The sequence below is a fragment of the Odocoileus virginianus genome, chromosome 12 (genome assembly GCF_023699985.2).
Source record: "Odocoileus virginianus isolate 20LAN1187 ecotype Illinois chromosome 12, Ovbor_1.2, whole genome shotgun sequence".
Lineage (NCBI taxonomy): Eukaryota > Metazoa > Chordata > Mammalia > Artiodactyla > Cervidae > Odocoileus > Odocoileus virginianus.
Window position 1 is genome coordinate 67,727,395 of NC_069685.1, and position 16,116 is coordinate 67,743,510.

At 65.7% G+C, this 16,116-nt stretch overlaps 3 protein-coding genes across 3 annotated transcripts; 1 reads left to right on the plus strand and 2 right to left on the minus strand.

Moving 5' to 3' along the window:
* The first annotated feature begins 992 nt into the window (after positions 1 to 992).
* On the plus strand, positions 993 to 2,386 carry TSSK2 (testis specific serine kinase 2). Its single transcript, XM_020903470.2, has one exon. The coding sequence runs from the start codon at positions 1,139 to 1,141 to the stop codon at positions 2,210 to 2,212; it is 1,074 nt and encodes a 357-aa protein (XP_020759129.2). The 5' UTR covers positions 993 to 1,138; the 3' UTR covers positions 2,213 to 2,386.
* Positions 2,292 to 9,824, minus strand: ESS2 (ess-2 splicing factor homolog). The gene is made up of 10 exons (XM_020903468.2): positions 9,651 to 9,824; positions 8,547 to 8,715; positions 8,360 to 8,461; positions 7,844 to 8,013; positions 7,636 to 7,753; positions 7,266 to 7,399; positions 6,609 to 6,711; positions 5,827 to 5,936; positions 4,152 to 4,267; positions 2,292 to 3,803 (listed from the first exon to the last, which is right to left on the minus strand). Exons 1-10 carry the CDS (start codon positions 9,783 to 9,785, stop codon positions 3,524 to 3,526), a joined length of 1,437 nt encoding a protein of 478 aa, XP_020759127.1. The 5' UTR covers positions 9,786 to 9,824; the 3' UTR covers positions 2,292 to 3,523.
* A 535-nt stretch (positions 9,825 to 10,359) lies between these two features.
* GSC2 (goosecoid homeobox 2) lies at positions 10,360 to 14,062 on the minus strand. The gene is made up of 3 exons (XM_070474686.1): positions 13,819 to 14,062; positions 13,448 to 13,701; positions 10,360 to 13,046 (listed from the first exon to the last, which is right to left on the minus strand). Exons 1-3 carry the CDS (start codon positions 14,060 to 14,062, stop codon positions 12,942 to 12,944), a joined length of 603 nt encoding a protein of 200 aa, XP_070330787.1. The 3' UTR covers positions 10,360 to 12,941.
* Between the last annotated feature and the right edge of the window lie 2,054 nt (positions 14,063 to 16,116).

Sequence of the window (16,116 nt, forward strand, 5' to 3'; positions counted from 1 at the left end):
CTCCCCTCCCAACAGCAGGCGAGCCCTGCTGAACCCCCACATGGGGCTTCTGGGTCACTCCCACAGACCCAGACACAGGACGCACCCTCCCCCGAGCACCCGTCCTGGGCCCTGAGGACAACAGGACCATGGGGCTCGCAAAGGACCTGAGCCTACGGGGGCGGCGGTTCCCGGGGTGGGAACAAAGCAGGTTGATGCTGCTTCCAGGTGCAGAGACGGTCTAAGATGCAAAGGTGATGTGCCTGCCCAGGCTCCCAATGCTCACAAAGGACCAAGTGGCCTGATTTGCGACGCTCTCCCCAGCCCCCGCCCCTGCTCCGGGCCCCACCCATCGTGTGCCCTCCCCACAGGCCAGCGCCTGGCCCGGGCACAGGCTCTGGCCGCCCTTCGCTATGTGCTCTCGCAGGGCCTGTCTTAAAGCCGGGCTTGGATCCCGGCAGCTCCTGCAGCCCGCACCCCCCGACCCTCTCCTCCACGCACCCTGACCCCGACGCCGGGACCCACCCATTCTCACGTCCACCTCCCCCACGCCCTTCCCTGCCTGGACTTCAACTCTACCTGCCCTCAGAACACCAGCCCACCAGGGCTCCACACCACGGGGCTGGGCACTCACCGAGTCCGAGCCGCCCTTGCCCCCTCCCCCATCAGGGCGGCCCCTCCCAGGCCCGGCCTGAGGGTGTGCTCGGCCCACCTCAAGGCGGTGCCGGGAAGGAGGCCCTCCCTCGAGGGACAGGATCTGCTAAAGGGTCAGTCCCCACACCCAGGAGGGGTAAGCGGCGGGGGGCCGGCACACTGGCTGGACCTGGGCGGCCCAGGCTGACTTGGCACAGGGCGGCACGGAGAGATCGCCACAGTCTTGGGTGCCAGCTTCCTCCCTTCTGGCAGGCCGCGGGGCTCTGTCAGCCCAGTCAGCCTTCCAGGGCTCCAGGGCCTGTCCCCTCCCAGTTCCCACTCCGGGCAGCCTGGCTTTATGACTTCACAGGCTGAAGTCACGCGGGGACAATGCTGGGCGTTCCACACCTCCAGGTGCAGGCCCAGCCTGGCCAGACGGCTCCCCACAGTGCTAACGAGGACGATGCCCGCTGGCCCGCGAGGGGAGGGGATGTAGAGGGCAGTGGCGCAGGCCGCTCCGGGCACCATGGACGATGCCGCAGTCCTGAGGAAGAAGGGTTACATCGTGGGCATCAACCTGGGCAAGGGCTCCTACGCCAAAGTCAAGTCCGCCTACTCTGAGCGCCTCAAGTTCAACGTGGCAGTCAAGATCATCGACCGCAAAAAGACGCCCACCGATTTCGTGGAGAGATTCCTGCCCCGGGAGATGGACATCCTGGCAACCGTCAACCACCGCTCCATCATCAAGACCTACGAGATCTTTGAGACGTCTGACGGCCGCATCTACATCGTCATGGAGCTCGGCGTCCAGGGCGACCTCCTTGAGTTCATCAAGTGCCGGGGGGCCCTGCACGAGGACGTGGCACGCAAGATGTTCCGGCAGCTGTCCTCGGCCGTCAAGTACTGCCACGACCTGGACGTCGTCCACCGAGACCTCAAGTGCGAGAACCTTCTCCTCGACAAGGACTTCAACATCAAGCTGTCCGACTTCGGCTTCTCCAAGCGCTGCCTGCGGGACGGCAGCGGCCGGCTGACGCTGAGCAAGACCTTCTGCGGGTCGGCGGCGTACGCAGCCCCCGAGGTGCTGCAGGGCATCCCCTACCAGCCCAAGGTGTACGACATCTGGAGCCTGGGCGTGATCCTCTACATCATGGTCTGCGGCTCCATGCCGTACGACGACTCCGACGTCAAGAAGATGCTGCGCATCCAGAAGGAGCACCGCGTGGACTTCCCACGCTCCAAGCACCTGACGGGCGAGTGCAAGGACCTCATCTACCGGATGCTGCAGCCGGACGTCACCCGGCGCCTGCACATCGACGAGATCCTCAGCCACGCGTGGCTGCAGCCCCCCAAGCCCAAGGCCATGGCCTCCGCCTCCTTCAAGCGGGAGGGCGAGGGCAAGTACCGGGCTGACTGCAAGCTGGACCCCCGGCCTGGCCCACAGCCCGAACACCGGCCCGAGCACAAACTGGGGGCCAAGACCCAGCACCGGCTGCTTGTGGTCCCTGAGACCGAGGACCGGGTGGAGGAGCGGCTGGTCGAAACCTCCAGGGCCAAGGACCACGTCTCCGGAGCTGAGGTGGGGAAGGCGAGCACCTAGTGGTGTGGAGGGCCCGGGGGCTAAGTAGGCGGTAGGAGCTGAAGAAGCCACAGGTGCAAGAACAAGTAAAGTCCGTCAATTAAACCGCTATTTTGATTACGTTCTATTAGCTTTTTTCCACTTAGTAGCAGAGACCTTAAGCCCCGACCACCAAATAAACCAGTGTACAGCAGAGAGGCGCGCGGAGTCTTTTTCTCTGGACTCGGCACCCACCCCCTGCAGCCCGGGGGCCCCGGGGAGCCGGCCTCGCGGGCACAGAGTCCACGGCCTCCCACCAGGCCCCCGCTGCCCTCCTACCCGCCCGCGCCCTTCAGGCAGCCCGTCCTCAGCTCCCGCTCACCCTTTGGCCCTTTAGAACTTCTGGCGGCGCCCCCCTGTCCCCTCCAGGCACAGCCTTGCCTGGAAGGCGCCCTCGGCATCTCACTCGCGGCCCCCCCAGACCTCCGACCCCACTTCCTGGGGCTCCCTCAGGCCCACACCCACCCTTCCCCACTGGGACAAAGCATCAAAAGCAGCCCTTTCTTGACCCCATGGCGCCAGACCCGCCCCCATGGTGCCCAGCCAGGGCTCCGCCCAGGAACTTGCAGGAGCTCTGTGTGGAGGAGCGCAGACCAGCCAGACCCCAGGAAGCCTCCAGGGAGCCCGAGGATGGCCTGCTGGGGCGTGCCTGCTCCAAGTACGAGAGGCGCGTCTAAGCGGACCCCACACTGCCTCTCTGAGCACGACCTGACCCTACCTGAGGCTTAAAGAGCCCGCTGGGACTCCCTGGGGAGCTGGCCCCAAGCAGAGGAGCGAGGGGGCGGGGTCAGCCCTGCCCGGGCTGGAAGTCAGGGGCTCAGGAGGGACGGCTGAGGCCACTGGGAAGGGCCTCCCATGGGGAGCAGCCGCGTATGCAGCAGGTCAGGCCTGGCTAGGGAGCCTGTGGACCTGCGGGCACAATGGCTGAGGGCTCTGCCCCCCGAGAGGAACAGAAGTGGGGGGCACAGGGGCACGAGGGGCCAACTCAGTGCAGAAGGCAGGCCCCCCTCCTCGGCGGTGCCACCGGAAGCCACGCAGGAAAGGCTGGACACCCTGGCCCCTGAGGTCACTGCCCAGCGGCCCTGGGCAGGTGACGCAGGTATGAGAGTGGCCTTGGAGCAGAGAGGCAGCCCCTGTCAAGCCAGAGGCTCTCTTTAGTAACAAGTAAATAGAACGGGCGGGGTCCTCCAGAACAGGGTATCAGCCAGGTGGGCCTGGGGACCTGGAAAGCCGGAGTCCCGTGCTGGGCAGAGAGCCGCCCCGCAGGCTCCATGGAACACCTAGGGCCTGGCCCTAGAAGAAGTCTGAGGCCTTGCGCCGGGCAGGGAGCTGCAGCAAGTTGTCCGTGATGCAGGCTGGGTCCTGGCTGAGCGGGGTGCGTGTCGCCGAGCCGGGGGCTGGTGTGCTCGTCGGGGTCTGGGGCCCGCTGGCTGGGGTCTTGAGGTGGCTGGTGCGGGCGGGGGATGGGGTGTAGCTGGCCCGCAGGGCTCGATCCGTGTACTTGCTGGCCGTCCTGCTCACCAGGCGCTGCAAGGCCGGAGACATGGCGGGACTCATGCCCTTGGGGGTGAGGCTGCAATGGGGAAGGCATGGCGAGAGGCAGGGTCAGGCCTGCCCAGCAGTAGGGCCCTCATTCCCTGGGAAGATGCCTGGGGGACGCGTGCTTGTTCCCGGCTGGGATTAAGAGCCGCACCCTGGGCAGTGGGGCTGGAGGGGATCCCGACCCTCTCCACGGAGGGGCGATGACCCTGACTCCATGGGCGGATGGGAGCTTATGGGGACAAGGCCTAAAGGCGCCCCCTAGAAATGCATGAGAAGGGGGGGGTAGGGACGTGCGAGGGGCACTGCAGACACAGGGGAGACAGCCCGGCCCAGAGCGGCAGCCACGGGCCCAGACCCCGGTGCGAGGCCTGCCCCTCACCTGGCCAGGTTCTCCGTCACCCTCCGCAGGGCCTCCTGCTTCTTGGCCCGGTTCTTGGCAGCGGCCTCATTGGCCATCTTCAGGCCCAGCCGCTCCCTGCGGCCCGGCTCCAGGATCTAGAGGATGGCAGGCGGGCTCGTCCCGGGTCATCAGCCTCCCGACCCCCACCCTGAGTGGCCCACGCCCTGCGCAGGGTTCTTGTGGAGCTGACACCACCCAGCCAGTCACTGGGACCATGGTTTGGGAAAGGCCCTGTTCAGCCTGCTTCCCGCTGGCTACCAGGTGCGATGGCTTCTGCGTTTCTTTAAAGAATTTCAAGATACACGTCCTGACCCATCTTCTCACCGGTTCTGTGCTTCCCTCTCTTGCTTACACAGCATGCTGGCTGTGTTACCATTTCACACACCCTCCCGCTGTCTGGCTGTCAGCTTGCAGTCAGACTCTGGAGGGCTCCCAGCGCTGAGAGGCGCTGAGGGCCCAGCGCCCACTCTCTTCCCGGCTTCTCCCTCTGCGGCCGCGTGGACACCCCTTTCCTGCCTCCCTGGCGCGTGGGCCTGAGGCTAACGCTCGCTGTCTTAATGCTCAGTGTTCCCGTCTCCCTTGAACCTGTCCTGCTGTGCACCGAGGAACCGGCTGTTCCTGTCTCCACACGCCCACGAGGAGAGGGCTCCGTCGCCCCCTTGCCCCGGTCCTGACCTGCCGGCCACGGCGGCGGGCTTCAATGCCTCGGTGCACACAGCAGTCCCCAGGCTTTGCCCAACTGTTGTGGCATCCCAGGCTGAGGGCCCCGCGGGCAATCTGGGGTCTGGAGGAATCCCCGCTGTACGGGGGAGCGCCCACCCCTCAGCCCCTCCCGCGGCTCCCTGCTCCCAGAGCTGCTGCTATGAGGGCTGTCGCTATGGTGACTGACGCTGTTTCTCCACACCTCACTGGGTACTGCCGGCCCGAGAGGACCCCGCCCTGCTCCACAGACAACATGGACTCCAGACCCTGCATCGAACCGGTTCTTTGGGTTCTCAAAGCAGGTGAAGTGATCCTGGACCCTTCGGTCTCGGGGCGCCCCCCCTACCCGCACCCCACAGTACTCTTGAGGCTCCAGGCGCCTCTCCCACAAGCCACGCCCAGTGCTGGCTTTCCCCACAAATCGCGCAACATCACGGACCTGCCTTCCCAGGGACACTCGGGCCCTACCAGCTGCTCGCTGGCACCTTCCTGGGCCTCCCCGTCCCCACACACCACCTGCCACCCAAACCCCCTGCCCGCCTGGCCCACAGAGGGCTTCCCTCGTAGGGGCCCGGCCTCTGCTCCTGGGGCCCTGGCCGGGGCCACCCAGCCTGGGTCCCCCGTAACCAGAGGCCTCCCTCTGCAGGGGTACAGCCGCGTCCGACGGATGCTGGGGTTTCAGGGCTCCTCCCCAGCTGCAGCATGCAGGGGAGCTCCTGGCCCAAGACCCCCGTCCTCTGGACCTGCAGGCTCACAGGGGCCACGGGGGCTCCCCACCCCCGTCTCCCCGCCCGGCCCAAGCCCCGTCTACACCGGTCCTCAGCAGAGGCCCAGACCTCACAAGGAGACACGGTGCCCGCCCCAGCATCAGCCCCATCCGCTGTGCACAGCCACGGGAGCGCGGCAGACCCCGGTACACCCGTGCGGCCCCCCACCCACCACGCCGACCCACCTTGAAGGCTGGCCCCGGCGTCCTGTCCACGTAGGGCGTGTCCGACCCTTCCACTCTCAGGGGCGTGTTCTCGACCTCCCCCCAGGTCATCAGCGGGGACTCACTCACACCTGCACGGGGACCGCCCACAGCCACCTCAGCCAGGGGCCACAAACGCAGGCCGCTGGCCCCTCCTTCCCAGGGCGGTGCCCCACTGTGTCTGCCTGTGCGAGGGTCCCGGCAGCCGGCCCGGGAGAGGGGCCTCCAGAGGAGCCGGGCTAGGCAGCTGACCCTCAGGCTACCACAGGGTCGGGGAGCCCCAGAGGACACCCACGGAGATCTGGAGTCTTCCAGGTGAAGCCCCCACCCCGAATCTGGTCAAACTGCGGTGCCTTCCCAGGTCCAGAGGCCAGGACATGCCCAGGAGGCTGCCCCGAACCTCGTGAGCTCACTTAGGTATGTCAGCACCACACACCTGCTGGCCTGAGACCCACAACCTGGAAACGTCACCCCAGGACTGACAGGGGCCCCCGGCGGGAGCAGGAGTGGGCAGCCTGAGAGGTGTACATGCCCTCAGGATCCCTCAGGCCCGGCCTGCCCACCTGCAGGGCCCTCATGCAGCCCCGGGGGGCCCAGGTGCACTCCACTTCCTGCAGATTAAACCTGGTTTCCACACACGCGCACACACAGGACAGCGCCAGGCGTCTGAGGTTGGGCCCGAGAGCCCGGCACTGCACAGATGCGACCCTGGGCCCCCGGGTGTGGGCAGGGCCCAGTAGTCCCACAGAGGGCACGTCTCTCACCAGGGGCAGGAGAAGGCGTGGCGACGAATCCAAAGCCGCCGACTCGGGGGGACTCGTGGGGGATGAGCTCCTTGCCGTCGGGGCCCACCTTGCCCTGTTTGTGCTGAAGCCAGAGGGGAGGTGGGGTCAGGGCCAGGCCACGCCACGGGCTGAGGCGCAGACATTGCTCAAGCCCAGGGAAAGCGAGGAGGACCCCAGCGCTGCCAAGGCCTGTCGGAACGGCGGCCAAGGGATGCGCCCTGGCCTTCCACAAGGGCCACTCCTGACACCTGCTAGCTTTGGGGACCCCTGACTTCAGGCCCGGGACGGGGGGGGGGTGGGGCAAGGCATCTGTGAAGGCCTCCAAAACAGTGGCACCCACTCCGGCCTCCCTTCCAACACTCCCGATCACTAGAGTCACTGGCCTGCACGACTCCCGGGGTCAGCTCTGTGGTCCGCCACCCCGAGCCTGGCCCAGCCCGCGAGTCTGGCTGCACGCTGCCTCCCTTCTCTCCTGTCCCTGCCCCACACGCTGGCACACACCTGACCCACCTGTCTGACCAAAACAGGACCTGACCTCAAACCCCCGGACGGAGAACAGACCCAGCCTCGACTGCGCCGCCAAGCCCTGCCGAGCCCAAGGACGCCTGAGCAGAGAGCTGCTGGCCCAGCCCTCACCTGTGCGTTGAGGGCGGCCGCCTGCTGCAGCTGCGACCTGCTGAGGGCCTGGCTGAAGGGGTCCCTGAGGAAGCGCGTGTTCTTATGCACCACCTGCCGTGGCTTCTTGAACAGCTGCTCTTCGTCGGGGACGCCTGGCGGAGAAAGCAAAGCCCGTGGCATCAGGGGGACAGGCCTGAGGGAGACGAGCTGGTCCCCACGGAGCACAGCCTGGGCGCACACACCTGTGCTGACTCCGCCTACAGACCCCCTCTACCACCACCCCCCCGCCAGCTGCCCTGAGAATCCGGACCCCTGAAGGCCCAGAGAGTAGGGGGCAGACACACACCCTGGAGACCAGTCCACCCCGGAGGCCCTGTCCTATGCTCACCCTCTGGGTAGTACATGAGGGAGTTCTTGGCCTTGTACTTCCAGGTCTCCACTCCGGCCTGGCCGCTCTCAACCGCCTGGCGCTCGGCCGACGGGAGCGCAAGACTGTCCTTCTGCCTCTGTGTCATGGGGGAGCAAGGGTCAGGGAGGCCCCGAGCCCCGGCCCAGGAAGCCCACCCTGAGAGGGCACCGTTCCCCGCCCCAGGCACCTTCTCAAACTCCTCCTCGGCCTGGTAGAGCCACGCATGGCGCACTCGGCCCCTCTCCTTGGCCACCTCCATGATCTCCCGGAAGGAGGCGTTGTCCTCGCTGGTGTACCGACTCAGGAAAACGTCCAGGCTGGGCAGCGGCTCTGCCGCCTCCTCTTCCGCGGCCTCTCCTGTCCAGGGCGCCATGGCGTGAGCACCACTGTGCATCCGCTCAGTCCCGGGCACCCTCTGCCTGGCCGTGGGTCTGTCTGTGAGACCCCACACCGCCAGACAACACCCTGGGGATGGGATCAACACCCCCAAGCCGCCCAACCCCCTATCTGCTGAACGCCGGTGAAGTGTGTGCTCTGACTCGGGCCCAGATGGGGTGTCCGGTGTTAAGAGTCACAGTATTACAGTGGATCCCCCGCGGCACAGTGAGCGGCCGGGAGACCAGACGCAAGATTCCCAGGGCACAGGCATCTGGAACACCCCAGGCAAGCCCGACAGCGCGAGGGCAGCAGGACGATCACTCACCATCACCGTCCTCCAGGCCGCGGCCCCGGGCCTTGGCCTTGCTGCCCACCACGCTGGGGCCTGTGTGTAGCTCAGGGGTTTCAAACGTGGCCGGCGTGACATCTGGGGGACAGAGGGGGTGGGGTCAGGGGGCCTGAAGCATTGGTTCAGCGAGCAGCCATGCCCGGCCCCAGGGGACTCCTCTCACAGGGTGGTGGGGGCTCTCGGGACATCTTGCCCAGGGCGGAGCCGAACTTGATGGCAATCTGGCGCATCCGCTCCAGGTCTCCATTCTCCTCGGCCTCCAGGTACTCCTTCTGTGCCTGCAGCTTCTCCACATCAGGAAAGAAGTCCCTCTGGATAACTGTCTGGAGGCCCTGAAGGACAGGTCAGAACACAAGTCAGAGCCTCTGTCTGGCTCCCCCGGCTGCTTACCCCACAGAGTGTGTGCTGAGACCCCAACCTCCATTCAGCCCAAAGATCACCAGAGCTTGGGAACACTTCCTTTTTTCCTTCTTTTTTTTTTTTTTTTTGACCCTGTGTGCTTGTGTGACATGGGATCTTGGTTCCCAACCAGGGATTGAACCCAGACCTGCGGCAGTGAGACCATGGAGTCCTGACCAGAGCACCTTCAAAGCCTTCTCTCTCTCTGCCTGAGTTTCACCTTCCTTTGCCGCCTTCACCTCCACACCAGCTGAACCAACCTGGCTGTTGCCATCTTCACCCCGCCCATGGCCTCCTATTTCCAATCTGATCCTTTCACCCCACCACCAGCACGGGTGGAGATTCCCAGCTTCACACCTCCAGCCGGACTCGCCGCTGAGCTGCGCGTCTGCCCGCCCAGCTGTCTACTAAAGACCACTGCCTGCCCCACCCCACTTGTCTCCCAAACCTGAGTGACTTCCTCGCACCTCCTGTGTGGCTGCGGTGGGGCGGTGGCAGGAGACGAACCCGCTCATCGATGCGGCCACCCTGGGAGCCGGCTTGCGGGGCCCCCAGCCCTAGCTCCCACCACCACCGCTGCCCAAGAAGGCCTCTCCGCCGCTGTCCAGACCCCTGCTGACCCCCTGACAGATCCCTGTCTTTCCAGTTCCTCACCGAGTGCACACACCCACCCCTGCGGCCCCCCTACAGCGCGGACAGCTCTCCCCACACTCCGCCGGCTTGGGCCCCCGCCTGTCCACACGCCGGGGGCGAGGACTCAGGCTGCCTCATCGCCTCAGGGGGTAGCGCGGAGCGTCGGGAACCGGCGGGGAGCGCGGGGCGGGGAGCGCGGGGCCCGGAAGTCGCGGGCGTCCGCGCCGAGCGCTACCTCAATGTACTCCTCTTCGTCCAGGACCCGCTGCCGGCCCGTCGCAGCCCCAGCCTCGCCGGCTGCGCGCTTCCTCCGAGGCCCGGACGCCGCAGGAACCAGCTGGGCGCGAGCAAGCGCGCCCGGCGACGCCATCGCTATCCCAGCAGCGCCCGGGCGGCGCAGGCCCGACGGGGCGGGGCCGGGCGCGCCAGGTGCGCAGACGCCTGAAACAGCCGCCCAATAGGAGAGCCGCGTTCGCCGACGTACTGACGTCACCGCGAGCCCTGCGCCTCATGGGAGCTGTGGTCTTCGTCCCGCCCCGCTCTGGTCACGGCTCTCTGGGCTGTGGACGCCAGAGGGCGCTGTGGTACGGGCTAGGAGCTAACCCTGAAAAACTTCAGTTTTGCGGAATCCGAAGGACTTGAAATTCCAGTTTCTCGCAAGAAATCGCTATATGGGCTTCCCTGGTGGCTCAGGTGGTAAAGCATCTGCCTGCAATGCGGGAGATCCGGGTTCTATCCCTGGATCGGGAAGATGCCTGGAGAAGGGAATGGCAACCCACTCCAGTATTCTTTCTTGCCTGCAGAATTCCATGGACAGAGGAGCCTGATGGGCTACAGTCCATGGGGTCGCAAACAGTTGGACACCACTGCGCGACTTCACCCTACCCTAATCACTATATACACTTCTATGCTATTAACAAAGACACACGCTTCAGAAACGTTGGTTATATTTGGCTTCAAAATTTTTATTCAAAGTTTAGGCAAGAAAAGAAATGTCTGGTCCCTAAGTGCCCGAGTTGGCTTCCCAGAAAGCTGATCCTTAATGAAATGGACAAGAAAATCGTCTGAGCATTTTCCAGGAACAATGATTTCTTTCCGAAAGAAGGTTGTACATTACATCAAGCAAGTTCTGCCCCAGAAGGATTCAGTACAGTTCAGTAGGAAATCCACTGTATGGTTCCTGCCCTTGTTGGAGCTGAGCATGAGATGCAAAAGACCACCCCACAAACAAACAGCGGGCAGGTGCGAGGAAAACGAATCCCACCCAGGGGGCATCTTACCCACGGGGCATCTACCTAAGGGGCATCTACCTAGGGGGCACTTGGGAGACGTTCCCCTGGAAGGGAGTGGTTGCAGACCCAAAGGACAAACAGGCATTGACGACCACATGGAAGGGGAGAGCGTGTGCAAAGGACCAATGGGAGGAGACACAGAGTGCAAGGAATAGCGAGGTGGGAGCCCACACTGGAGGGCCAGGCTGCACGGACCTTGTGGGTTACGGGTCGTGGGTCACAGCAAGTTTTGTCTTTGTTTTGCGAGCCGTGGGAGCCCTGGGAGTGCTGTAGGAAGGGGAGAGGCAGGTTTGGACTTGCATCCCAAGTTTTATGAGAATGAGTCATAGAGGAATCAGAGTGGGTGCATGTGGACAAACTGGAGGCAAGTGCAATGGCCAAGCCGAGAGGGGACAGCAGTTCTCATCAGATTGGTGCAGTCGAGGCTAGGGAGAAGGCAGATTCTGGGATTGTTTGGGGAGGTCATCGCCTTGGCCTGGGCTTCGTGGGTGAGAGAGAGGAGGAGGCAGGGTGCATGCTGCTGGCTCTCTGGCTCACGTGCCTGGGATGCCTGACAAGAGCTGCCGGGGACAGAGTGACTAGAGAAGCCCTGGGCTTCCAAATGGAGCTGTCAAAGGGACAGCTACCCAGCACAGGGGAGAGGCCTGGGGGCGGGTGTAACCGTGGGATGGAGCTGGGACTGGAGGCTGAGGGTGGAAGAGACAGACCAGGGAGCGGATGGAGATGAGTGGGAGAGTGTGGGCTCAGCCTCAAGGACACCTGTGTTCCCGGCAGCTGCAGGTGGTCTGCCCGAGACAGCTGGAGAGAAAGGAAAAACCAGAAGGGCAGCATAGCTGCTGGTCCCGGGGCACAGAGTTCTGATCACGGGTGCCCCACACCTTGACAAAAAGCCAGTCAGCCGACAAGGGCTGGGACCAGGGGAGTGGGGTGTCCCAGCTTGGGCGGAAGCCCTGCAGGCAGGCTGTGCAATCTCCAGGGATAAGGCCCGGAGTCATGGAGATGAGCTCCGTGACAGCTGGAAGTGCGCATCCTGTGTGTGTGTTGGGGGTGGTGAGGGCTGCTGTCCTGGCCGGGACCCCGCGTGCCCTGTGTTCTCCAGGCTCACCTGCCCTGGAGGGTCCTGGGAGCCGCAGCCCTGGCTTCTAGACCTTCCATGAGGGACCGTGTTTCCTGCCAGATGCTGCCCACCCCCTTTCCGTCCAGGATGCATGAGGAGGCAGAACAAAGTCCCCACGCCAGGTGGCGTGGGTGTCCGGTGCCAACTTGGGGACTGAAGCCTTGTCTTCACTCTGTCCTTCACCCTGGGGGCAGGATGGCAGAGGGCAGAGCAGACACTCTCCAAGGGGGGTGGGGGGCACTCCCCAGTTGAACTGACTGGGCCCCGCAGGGTGACAGAGGCTGGCTGCTGTGACGGAGGAAGACACACCTGCATGGAAACCTCCGGAGTGAGGAATCAAGGACCCCGGCCCCGAAAAGCAGCTTCCGGAGGCCAGTGCAGGGACCAGGGGCCAGGCCGTGATCGTGGGGCCGTCCGCTCTGCTGGGGGCAGCCTGGCGCAGGGACTGAGGGCGCACCGGTCCCCACTCCCTGGGAAGGAGAGGAGGGCCAAGTCCCCGCCGGTGTGACACGCGGCCGTGGAGGACTTCAGCCTGGACTGCTTTCCCCGTGGTTTCAGTAACTCGTTTGTTTCTCGGGATCCACACAAGACTCACAGGACTCAGGGGTGGGTAAGGGCCTCCTGGAGGTAACTTCACCAACCTTCTCATTCTAGGGGTTGGGGCGCCCAGGCCCCGGATGCAGGGGAGGGCCGTGGCTGGGTCCTGGGGGCCGGGTCCCTGCTGAGCAGAACTCCGCCCACCCTCCCCCGGGCGGTGGTGCCCGTGTTGAGAAGAGGCAGCTGGGGTCGCCGGGTGGCTTCGTGCCCCGCGGAGTATCATGGGGGTGAGGAGGTTGGCCTGCTCTGTATCCCACTCCCCACCCCTCCCCGATCTCCCCAGCCCTCCTGCCCAGTCGCCCTTGGGACGGAGGATGCACAGCGCATGGGGCAGCCCCGCGCTTTGGGACACACCGCAGGGCGAGTGGCCGCAGTCGCTCGCAGAGGGGCTTCCGCGGTCACCTCCGGGTCCCCGGGTTGGCGGCTGGCGTCCTCTCCCACCTTCCTATGAAGGTCGGGCTGTGCGCTCCCCGGGCCGGCCCCAGAGGACGCCTCCACGCCCGGGGTAACTCTGGCGCCCTCAGCAGCCCTCCTTCGGGGGCTTTTCGGGTCCGGCTAGGAGCTGCGCGGACGACGACGCGCGCTTCTGGTGTCGCCACTTGGCCCGGCGGTTCTTGAACCAGACCTGAGAAGGAGGCGCGCTCAGGCGGGCCCAGCGCAGACCCAGGTCCCGCGCGGGTCCCAAGTGTTCCGGCCGGGTCTTCGGGACGCGAGTGCGGGCGGGCGGGGGCCTCCGGGCGGCTGCTCCCGTCCGTCATCCGCTGCCGAGGGCCCGGGGCCGGAATCCCTCCCCCCTCCCCCCGCTTCCGCCGGCCAGTGCCCCTCCTGCAGCCCCGCGCTCTTCCGAGCCCCCCGAATTCCGGCGCGCGGACGCGGGCTTGATCCGTCAGGGGCGGGTGGGGTATTTAAAAGTAAGGGAGCCTGACCTCCGCCGCAGCCCAGCCCCGCCGGCCGCCCCTCAGCTCCCGGGCGGAGGCGCCTCCGCCCGCAGTGCGGAGCCGCTCTCCGGAGGCGGCGGGCACCCACCTCCACGCGCTCCTCGCGCAGGCGGATGCGGCCGGCCAGGCGCTCGCGCGTGCCCACGTCGGGGTACTGGTTTTGCGCAAAGAGGGCCTCCAGCGCCCGCAGCTGCTCCTCACTAAAGATGGTGCGGTGACGCCGCGTGCGCCGCGGCGGGCCCGGGACACCGGCGCCTGGCTGCCCCCCGGGGCCCCCGGGGGGCGCGGCCCAGGGCAAGGGCGCCACGGGTGTCAGCCTCAGCGGCCACGCCAGCCGCGCGCCTGCCGGGCGAGGGCGCGGTGAGGCGCGGGCCGGCGGGCTGGCTCCCCTCGCCCCGCGCCCTCGCCACGGGGGCCTCGCGCCCACCCACCCAGCCCGCGCGCCCCGCGTCCGCTCACCCAGCCGCGCATCTGTCTCCGGGGGCCCGCGGGGGCTGCAACAACAGCAGCAGGCGCAGCGCGCGGCCTCCGGCGCCCCGGGCTCCCCCAGCTCCGAGGGGCTCTGGCGGTCAGGGGCCGGCGGCGGGCGGGCGGCCCGGGCCGGGGGGCTGCGCTCGGGCAGGCCGGAGAGGATGTGCTCGATGGAGAAGGGGCAGGGCGGCCCGGGTGCCCCGTGGCCCGGCGCGGCCCTCGCAGCCGCCATGCCGCCCGCCCTCCCGTCGCCGCCGCCGCCGCCACCGCGGGAATATATCCGTCGGGGGGCGAGGGGGCGGTGGTCCGCGCCGTAATCCCCGGGCTGGGCGCCGCGTCCACTCGGGCTAATCCCGCCGCGCGGCCAGGAGCTGGCTAATCCCTGGCGGCGGCGGCGGCGGGAGGGGCAGCCGGGAGCTCCCTGCCCCGAGCCCGTGCCCCCGACCCGCAAGGCTGGCAGGCGCACGCAGGGCCGCCCCCACGGCCCGCCGGCCCTGGCCCAGCGGCCCGAGGACACCCCGGCCTGGCAGACCTTGGGTGCCTGGTCCCGTAGCCGCCGCGCCCAGGTCCAGTTCTGCGTCCCCTTCCGCGCCCCACCGGGGCGGAGGACAGAGCCTGGAGAAACCCCCCAAACGGCGCAGCGTCCTGAGCTGCGACCTCAAACGGGGCCCAGCACCCGGGGCAACCCCGCCGTCCGCTGCACTCAGCCCGACTGCCCGCTCCCATACTCAGGACCTGGATCTCAACCTTGGGGAGGAGACGGGGCGCAGGCGGAAGCTGTCTCTGCCCATCCCCAAACCCGCAGTCCCTTGCCTTCAATTCTCTGCCTTCTCTCCTGGGTGACGGAGCCCACCTGGCACCATCCGGGGCTCCGCGGAAAGGGACTGTCTGCTTTCCTCTGTGTCCCAGAATCCACCCCCATCCCATGACCACCCCCACCCCCACTCCGGCAGAGGCAGGCTCCCTGGGGGCTGACTGGTGCCCATTCTGTCCAACATCGCGGGGGACCGACCCGCACTTTGCCAGATTCCAGGAAGCCTGTCCACCTTCGTCTATGCAGCCTTGGACAGCCAGCAGGACTTCTGCTTCAGGCTGTCTCCAGACCGCTGAAAAACTAGTTTGCGGCTCGCAGGACCAGGCTGCAGACGGTCTGGCTTCTGCCCCAGCTGTTCCTTCCGGGCTCCAGGAAAGGCTCCTTCAGTCCACCCCACCCCATACCTCGGTTTCCCGACCTCTGAGCTCTAAACTGACATCATTGCGACCTAACTTTCAGATGCTCCGTGGGCTTACCAGTCACTGTGTGAGGTTAGATCCCCGCTGGGCAGGGCCTTTGTGAATGGAAGGTGCCACGAAGGGGGCAACATGCAGTCTCGCGCCTCTCCTCCCGCCTCACACGCCCCTCCTCAAACTCCCTTGTTGACTCCACTCGTGTCAGTGAGGACTCTGGACTTCCAGCCACAGAACCCACTGACTTGCTGTCACAAAGAGTCCTGACACAGACTGCCCAGGACGCATTAATCTGGAAGCTCCAGGAAGGAGCCACCACCTCTGTGAGTGGCCCACCTCATGGTTGCAATATGGCTGCCACCACACCAGACCTCCCACCTCTTCCCATGTATCCCTTTGGATCACCCTAGAAACCTCTCCCAGCCAACTTCCCGCCAGCTCACCAATAGATCACAGATGTTGCTGGGAGTCAACAACCCATCAAAGTCACCTGCTCAAGGATGGGGGCTCCAGGACCAGTGGCCAGGAAGGCTGGGTCCTGATGTTCCTTCATCCCTCTCCGTCCTCACCCTTGGTGACCTCTTGCAACCTTGAACCCTCAGACGCCACCTGTGTGGCAAGGACTCCCCAGGTGATACCTGCGGCTTGACTGCTCCTTCTGCTCCAGGCTGGCATCTCCCTAAGCACCTGCTCCATGTCCCATTTCAGCACCAAGGAACATTCAGTCACTATGCTTGGGACAGACTCAAGATCTCCTGGAAAGCTCCACCCCCTGCCTGGTACCCCACCTTGATAAATGGGTTGCCTACACCCCTACCCACCTAGGTGGACGTGCCATCTCTCCACCGACGTGATGCTCTTCAAACCTGTCAGCAACTCCTTGCACGCCTCCCTTCAAGAGGTGACATCTAGTGCCCCTTTTTTGTGTGTGCACTGGCTTAGTGACTCTCCTCTAACCGCGAGGAGGCAGAAATGACCCTGTGGTTTCTGAGGCCGGGTCCTACAGCTGGGGGACACAACTCCTCTCCCATCTGGGGACGCTCGCTGCAGCAGCCACAG